The 8415-nt window shown below is 34.1% G+C and overlaps 2 protein-coding genes across 11 annotated transcripts; one reads left to right on the top strand and one right to left on the bottom strand.

Annotated features, from left to right (window-relative positions):
• Window positions 1–262: 262 nt before the first annotated feature.
• Window positions 263–2657, top strand: LOC107920376 (protein NOI4). The gene is made up of 3 exons (XM_016850069.2): window positions 263–435; window positions 2042–2224; window positions 2362–2657. Exons 1-3 carry the CDS (start codon window positions 430–432, stop codon window positions 2404–2406), a joined length of 234 nt encoding a protein of 77 aa, XP_016705558.1. The 5' UTR covers window positions 263–429; the 3' UTR covers window positions 2407–2657.
• Window positions 2658–4009: 1352 nt separating this feature from the next.
• On the bottom strand, window positions 4010–7582 carry LOC107920375 (transcription termination factor MTEF1, chloroplastic). 10 transcript variants are annotated; one of them, XR_005922922.1, is made up of 4 exons: window positions 7242–7582; window positions 6229–6312; window positions 5218–5908; window positions 4010–4717 (listed from the first exon to the last, which is right to left on the bottom strand). XR_005922922.1 is itself a non-coding variant. In XM_041108984.1 (3 exons), the coding sequence occupies exons 2-3, from the start codon at window positions 5830–5832 to the stop codon at window positions 4697–4699; spliced, it is 636 nt and encodes a 211-aa protein (XP_040964918.1). In that variant the 5' UTR covers window positions 5833–5908; window positions 7242–7582; the 3' UTR covers window positions 4010–4696. The 10 variants fall into 10 exon arrangements, 5 of the variants coding, with proteins under 5 accessions (XP_040964918.1, XP_040964919.1, XP_016705554.1 ...); XR_005922924.1 differs by having other exon boundaries at window positions 4010–4429; XR_005922923.1 differs by having other exon boundaries at window positions 6229–6307.
• Between the last annotated feature and the right edge of the window lie 833 nt (window positions 7583–8415).

The following is an 8415-nucleotide window of genomic DNA, read 5'->3' as shown; positions in this document are numbered from 1 at the left end:
ACTATATTTTAAAAATATCAAAATTAGTGATTACTTTTTTAAAGAAAAACAAATTAATTAAATTAATCCTCAAAACTCTAAATTGGTGAACAGCGCCAGCAAATCATTTGTCCGCATTGCCTCCGTGTAACCCAACATCTATCACCGCGCCGTTTGCCAGCTCATCTTACCGTTCCCCGTTATTTGTGCACCTTCCACGTCATCTTTCACGGTTCCATTGACGGCTCAATTTAACCCTTCCGTTAACCGTCATAGCTAACGTGGTTTACCCCAATTCCGTTATATATTATTTTTTTCCTCTCCTTCCTCTTCTCCAATTCACATTTTCTCCTCTAAAGAATTTCATTTTTTTCCTTTCTCTTTAAAAGCTATCATTCTCTCTCTCTCTCTCTCTCACATTACGAGAAGGGGTTTCTCTTTCAAGAATTCATGTCGGTATGTAATCACTTTTTGTTTTTGTTTTCAAAAAATCCGTTTAAATTTGTTGAAAAAAAGGTTTAGTTTTGTTGTTTGGTTTGATTTTCTTGTTTGTGATGGTTTTGAGCTTTTGATTCATTTGTTTTTGGGTTTTTGATTCTTGGTTTTATTGTATTTTCCCTTTAAAAAAGAATCAAGCTTGATGTTGTTGCTAATCAAAGCGTTTTTTATAAGGCACGTTTTTAGTATATTATTAAAAATTTTACCCTGTTTTATATACTTTTTTGTTTCTGTTTTTCTTTGATGAGTTTTGCTGGACACTGGTTTTGAGCTTTTCCTTTTATTTAAACTGATCAATTGTATACCATTTGAGCGAGTTCCTTCTGTAATAACATGATTTATGGTGGGAAATTTGTTTTCTTTTTAAATGTAATTTTATTCCATTAGAACTTTGAAGGATGGTATTTAGATTCATATTGAATGAAAATGGAATGCATTAGGAAATGGCTGAGTTAGAATATTGATTAGCTTTTGTTGGGAATGTTTTGATGCTCTAATAGCTTCATCATTGATGTCATAAGCCTATAAGTTTGTTCATGTTCTGAAGTGAATGAAATTTTCTATCCACCACATAATTAGAGAGTTCTTTCTGAGATCTGTGGCAATGATTCTCCCCAAAGATGTGACCTAATTTATGCTGGGATTTCCATGAATTGATATAATTTTGATTGTTAGTATATGTCACTTCGAGTTCGACTTTTTGGCTGATTCCTTTATTATCTTGTTTTTAAGATAAGCTAAGCTTGTCACTGCATTCCATGTTATATGCTTTTATATGGTAACTTTTTCATTTCCTTCAATGATTATTGTGATTTGTACAATTATTGCTTACTGTAAAGATTCTGCTTTACCCGTGTAATTGGTTGTATTGTTGCCATCTCGGTTTGTCTTTTTATTTTCACTGTTGTACCCACCAAGCATCTCCCTGTGAATAATAATAGTCACCAGTCTGTGATTGTATAGTTGTATAAAACAGTTTGTTTCATGAACCATTTATGATTGTTTTTGTTAGGCATATCCTACTTTTAAGAAATATTGAATGCTTGTAATCTTAGACCCAGTTTTATTTTCGGTTTGTGTAAGTGATCAATAACCAGTGTTTGGTTAATTTTAAACTACAAGGGCCAAGGTCTGTTTAGGCCCTACAAATGAGATATAATTATTCAAATTCAAAATGGCTTTGTACCTGACTGCGGAAAGAATCGCCCTCCGCATTGCTAAGCATGACAATTGATTTTGCAGTTGTTAAATGAAGTATGCTTTTAAGCTGAAACTGATGTTAGAGCCTGTTAGTGTCAAGGGAACTTTTCTGGCATTTAGAGGTCGGATTGTCTCAGTGATGTTATTTCTATTTGTAGTTTAGCTAATGAAGTGGTTGCTAGTTCGGACCAAAATAGATCGACCATTGTGTTCTGATTTCAAGAAATTTACAAGTCTATAATGACCTGGAAGTGAAAAGCATCCATCTGTAGTTTGTTACTCTGATGTTTTGTCTATCTATCTACCTACTGTGATCACAAGGACCTTCATTTGAGCGTTATACTTTTTCTTTTTTCCCTGATAGGAAAAGGGTCGGCCTTTGCCAAAATTTGGTGAATGGGATGTCAATGATCCTGCATCAGCTGAGGGATTTACTGTGATCTTTAACAAGGCGAGGGACGAGAAGAAAACAGGTGGCAAACCTGAATCACCATCAGGAGGTGATCCTCATGTTAAGCCTGGAGCGGATCCCGGCAAAACCCAGCCTGTAAGTAATCTCTAACGTAGGAGTGACTCATAATCAACGACAGTTTGTGTGAATGTGGCACCATTTTCATCATTTTGATTGTTACAGACTGATACTAATCTCGATTTTTATGCTGACATGATGGTTTGTTTCCCCAGAAAAAATGGCTTTGCTGCATGCACGCCCCGCCTGCGGAATCTTGAAGTGATCCTGCCTGTATAAGAGCTTTTCCACAAGTATGTTCAAAACCCCACCAACCTGAACAAGATAGAATCTATGGGGCTGAATAAACCCTTCTATATATATTACTTATTTTTATATATATTTTGTGGTGTAAAATTAAATTTTGGTGGGATGAAATGAAAGAGCAAAGAAGACAAAAAACACTTGTTGTATCTATATATGTACTGAATTGGTGGGTTATATATTATTAGAAACGGAGTTATTTCTGGTCTTTGATATGTTATGAGAGTGATTGGCGGTTGAGAGTCGGAGATTCAAGCTTAAGCTATAAATATTTTGATTTAGAGTGTCACTGTCACATAATTTTATCAACCTCTATATTATTCAGTTGAGTCTGGTACCACTAAAATTAAAAAAAGCCACAATTAGTTTAGCTTTTTGTATAATAATAATATATAAAATTAGCATGTTTTTAAATAAATAAAAAACTTTCATTTAATATAATTATGGTATGTCTAAAACTGTTTTTATCGTTTTAATTATTTTTATAAAAAACATAATTGACGCGGTACCTTTTTTTTGTTAATAGTCCCTCATATTTAAGTGTTGATGGCTAATGTCAAATACTGGAAAAAATGAAAAAGATCTGTATATTCGCTACTAAAACTGATAAAATATTAAAAACCTTATTGCAGGACAAACTATTAAGGGATGTTGCATCTTCATTTTACACAATTGGGGCTTGCATTCCTAAAATTAAATTTCATAAACAATAAATTTATAGTATTCAAAATATACACACTATATATATATATATATGCTACTTCACAATATTATTAAGGGTCAACTGCGGTACCTGCCTATGGTTTTTTCTTATCAATGTGTTTTTATAAACAAGTTTGGATTAAATTTTGTAATAATTGTTGTTTAGACAACATGAATACTTTTAGAATTCATGAAAAACTTCAAAATATAACATATTATTTAAAGAAAGAATTTGAGATAAATGATCTTGAAAAAACAAAGTTCTGCCTCGACTTGCAAATCGAACATTTAAAGAATGAAATTCATGTCTGCCAATCAACTTATATAGAAAAGATCTTAAAGAAATTTTACATGGATAAAACACATCCATTAAGTACCCTGATGATTGTAAGATCACTAAATGTTAATAAAAACTCTTTTATCCTTGCGAAAATTATGAATAGTTTCTTAATCCTAAAGTACCATATTTAAATGCCATAGAAACATTGATGTATCTTACAAACAACAGACAGCTTGATAAAATATTCGTTTTAAATTTGTTAACAAAATTTAATTCTTCTAGAACATATAGACATTAGAATGAAATTAAACGTGTTTAGTTATTTCAAAAGAACCGTTGGTATGGAATTGAAATGAGATGTCAACTTAAAATAATAAAAGTTTAATGGGAATATATAAAAAATAGTAATTCATTATAACTTCAATAATTTTATAATTTCTAATGACTTTTTTTTTTTAGATTTTAAAAATTACTAGATTTATACATATTATATTTCAAATTTTTAAGTGATGATACCTCTTAAGCTGATTACAAAGTAGAATTAAAATGAATAACCTAAAAATAGCAAGGCCGAAGTTGAGGGAACCAAAAGTTGCTTTTTATCCCTTTGATTAAGGGCATGAACAAATGCTTGTTTCGACAGTTCTCTTTCAGATTTTCATTCTACTAGAAATTTATAGACTACAAGCTGGTCTATGCCCTCACAACGCAATATCAACTACTTAACACCTCCACAAAACAGCATGAACCATCTTAATTTCATAGATATGCTCCATGACTGGATGAAAACTCAAGTTTTCTGCAGATGAGAGGCAGGGTTTCAACTCACTTATTCTCCGAACATATGTAAAAAGTGCCTTTGGTTATTATGTATCATGCCAAAACCTAGGCTTGACTTCCTTTTAACACACAGCTAAACCATTTGAATATGAGAATGAATGTAAGGCCTAAGGCAATCAAAGACTTATATTTGCAGCAGCAAGTTATACTATATTAACCTGTAGGAGAAAAGTGAGAAAATATCAAATTATCCCTCAAATGAAAACTTTCCAGCAACAAATACCCAAGCAAAACTAGCTTTAGCATCACCCTAAAAACTATTTCAAATACTGTCACTCAATCTAAATTTTACTCATGCCACTCATCTTTATTTTTATCTACTTTGGGTGCTTTCGGATGGCTGGGAGATGGTTCCACCATGCTATCCCTGCATTTCATGATTTGTGACTTTAAAACTGCATTTAGATTCTCAGGGGAAGGGATTCCTACCGTGCCATCCATTGCAGCTTTAAATTGAAACACACAAGAATGGAGCCAATCACATAAAAAAATCAATTTTTTTTTCACTGTACGTTGAATCATAGTATTAAATATCACAAACTTTTGTACACCATAAAGGAGACCCCTTCAATGGTAAGGTGGAATTACAACAAACCTCTAATCTACTGCGGAACTCAACTTCACTTGTCTTTAACAAAGCAGGCAAAGGAAAACAAACCCCTTTTTCAACACAAATTTGGTGCCTTGGCTTTATCCTATTTTCCAAGCTAAAAGAAAAATACTGAGGGAACTCTCTAATTTCTCTCAAATCCCTCCCCATTTCCACCATGAAATAATTTAATTTCAGCTCGTAGTTTTCCTTAATACTGTAATTAAACAGTGGAGGAAATCTACAGAACATCGATATTGTTTGTCTGTGAGAAAATCCGATTTTTTGGAAGTAATCGATTCGAGGGATCAGTTTATTTTCCACACTGCAAGTCAGTAAGGAAGTGTGCTTTTTTACCTCAGAGATTCCGATGCTTTGTAGGAAATATAGGGTGGGACGGAGCTGAGTCTCCACGTTGCATGCGAGTAATCTGGGCCGTCTGTTGATAACTTTCTTCAAGTCGGAGCCGTTGACGTGCGCTTCGCGGAGAAGGAAAGTGAAGATAGGGAGGAGAGAAGTTGGTTTCACGGTTAGGATATGGGGGCACATGGAGAGGATTCGACGTAGCTCGAGCGTAGTGAAGCTCAAGGAGGCTAGAAAATCAACGGTTGATTTCAGATCATGGAGAGAAGCAAATATGATGGGAGGGTGGTGTTGGATCAGAGAGAAAAAATCAAGGCCTATGGACTCGAGGTAAAGCATTTTCTCTTGGAAGTCAGAGTGGGAGTTTGGTGGTGGCATTGGTGGTGGCGGAGAAGTTGAAGGGATTTGGGGGAATTTGGGATTGGGTTTGGGAGGTAGAGAAGTGGGGGTGATTGTTCTAGAAGAAAAAGTAGGGAAATGGAGGTTTTTGGGGCGAGAAAGTAGGGGGAAATCATGGTGGTGGGGGGAAAGTAAGGGAGGGAAAGGGTTGTTTTTGGGGAGGACAGGGAGTGTGTCTTGCATGGCGTGTGAGAGAGAGATAAGTGACATCAGATATAAGTGCACACTTCAAATCACCAAAGGCACCCGAATTTCTATCTGTTTGAACCCAGGCAAGGAGAGAGAACTGCATAAAGAATAACCTGCAGTTAAGTTTTATATAACTCGGATGCAATAACACATGCTAAACTATAATGCACAAACATCATTAGAAAATTACAAAAGCGGATGCTGCTACAAAATAACTATAATCTAAGCTATTATAAACACAATTACAAAGACTTTAAGAGAAAACTAAAATGCTGAGCACCAACGTAGCCCTTACTAGAATGCAGTGTTTACTGGAGATCATGCAACTTTCGAGTTGATAAAGTAAACAAATCTTTAATTGATTGTGGATCACTAATAACTCATTGATGCAACGCTTTTCAGTGACAAGGAACTTACCACATTGTCAATAGGAACACTAATATTTCCGTGTTTAACTTCACAAATTCTTCATTACAGTCACTGAAAGCAGTAATCTCTGCACTAATAAGGAAATTGGAGAGGTAAAAGTACAAATAAGACTCTAATACCATATAAAACTTCAGCTTAAATGTTCAGATCGATCTATCTTGTTCTAAACTAGCAACTACGAATAGAATGCAACACATTCAATAAAAAATAACATCACTAAGACAATCCAACCTCTAAATGCCAGAAATTCGGCCAAAAATTCGAACTTGATGACATAATTAACAATCAAAATAATGTCAAGTAAAGGAAATCCAAGTATAAATTAGGTCACATCTTTGGAAACAAACATTGCCATAGATATCAGAAAGAACTCTAATTACTTGGTGGATAAAAATTTCATCTACTTCAGAATATGAACAAATTTATAGGCTTATGACATCAATGATCAACCTATCAAATACGGATTAGAATATCAAACAATCCCAACAAAAGCTAACCCGTAGTCTAACTCTTCTCAAAGAACTTCAAGCTCACTCCTTACTGACCGGATTCAACAAATAGCGTAAGCTACATTTTCAACAATTAATTAAAGTTTTCGGGTTCCTAATAAGACCAAGATTCTGAAATCGTGTAACGGATCCCATTTTCATTCAATATGAATCTAAATTCCAATTTCTGAAGTTCTAATGGAAATCAAGTTATTACACAAGGAATTCGCTCAAATGGTATACAATTCATCAGTTTAAACAAAAGAAAAAGCTCAAAACCAGTTTCCAGAAAAACTCATCACAGAAAAATAAACCTTTAGTTAGAAAAAACATCAAGCTTGATTCTTTTTCGAAGGGAAGGGAAAATACAATAAAACCAAGAATCACAAAAACTCAAACACATTAATCAAAACAATCCCAAAAGCTCAAAACCATTAAAAACAAAAGGAAAACAAAACTAAACCTTTTTTGAACAAATTTAAACAGAAATTAAAAACAAAAATGATTACATACCAAGATGAATTGTTGAGAGAAAACTTATTGTTGTGATGATAGAGAGAGATAAAAATCATAGCTTCTTAGAGACAGAAAGAGAGAAAATGGAGGGAAAGTAAGGGAAAATGATGGTGTTTAGGGTGGGGGTGGCGGGAAAGGATTGTTTTTAGGCGGCGAAAGGAATGTGTGTTGCATGGAGTGTGGGCGTGTACATTGCCGGCTATTTGTGAGTGGCGCTTCCTTTTTCTGGTTCGGGAAGAAACACACACAGAGATGAGAGAGAAAGAGGATAAGGCTTCAAAAATTTTATGACTTGAAGATCGTCTCCCAGATTGCCTATCTCAAATTCTGGATTTCTAAAGACAGTTCTTCAGGTTCCGACAAATTTAGCCTACCTGATTGGGCCATCAAAGCCAATCTGACTTCACCCCAACTTCCTTGGTTCAATTTACAACCCATAAGCCCAATTTTGTAAAAGCCTTTTCTTTAAGGAAGAGTTTTTTTTTTTTTCAACTTGATATTTGAGACGAATAAAAATTTAATGACTATTGACCGAAAAAAAATGTTTGTTCGGGGGGTAAATTTTGCAGACCAAGCTACGGCCATGAGAAAGAGATGAAAGGTTAGAGGCACAAACTGCCCGCTGTTTGGTTTCTTTTTTGATCCACCAATTGTCCCTTGCTTGATGATGAATTGTGATGGATTTGAGAAGCGATTGGATGTCTTCAATAGTTGGTTTCGGCTTCCAACCTGCAATATTGCGCTTAATAATTAAATTAATCTATTTATTTTCCTTGTCGAGGAGACCACAACGATCAACATTTTTAGATTTGAGTAATAATGGAATAGATAACAAAATGAAGATTAGAGCTTATAGCTTTTGCCAAAAATCAACTGAGACCCATCAGGTTCTTGTACAATCTCCACCTTTGACGATTAATGGAGATATTTAAGCAAAGTGTCCAAGGAAAAAGATGCGATTCCAATTAGGGTGAAGCCAAAACAATTTTTTAGGGGTCGAATGAAATTTTAATTTTTTATAGTCTATATATTTATAATTTTTAAAAGATTGAATTGAATTTTTATAATCTTAGGGGGGCCAAAATGTAATTTTATTTTTACTAATTTAAAATTTTAAAAATTTAAAAGGCTTAAATAAAAATTTTCTATTTTAGGGGGGTCAGGGCCTATG

Source organism: Gossypium hirsutum, chromosome D13 (assembly GCF_007990345.1).
Source record: "Gossypium hirsutum isolate 1008001.06 chromosome D13, Gossypium_hirsutum_v2.1, whole genome shotgun sequence".
In the NCBI taxonomy this organism is placed as follows: domain Eukaryota; kingdom Viridiplantae; phylum Streptophyta; class Magnoliopsida; order Malvales; family Malvaceae; genus Gossypium; species Gossypium hirsutum.
Note: the sequence above shows the minus strand (reverse complement) of the source record. Positions and strands in the feature narration are given on the sequence as shown.

What these genes read in the sequence shown, in the direction of transcription:
- LOC107920375 (XM_016850065.2), bottom strand. Translation starts at nt 5,832, where the DNA reads ATGTCACTTATCTCTCTCTCACACGCCATGCAAGACACACTCCCTGTC.
- LOC107920376 (XM_016850069.2), top strand. An exon ending in ATCCCGGCAAAACCCAGCCT is followed by an intron (nt 2,225 to 2,361) that starts GTAAGTAATCTC and finishes TTGTTTCCCCAG; the next exon opens with AAAAAATGGCTTTGCTGCAT.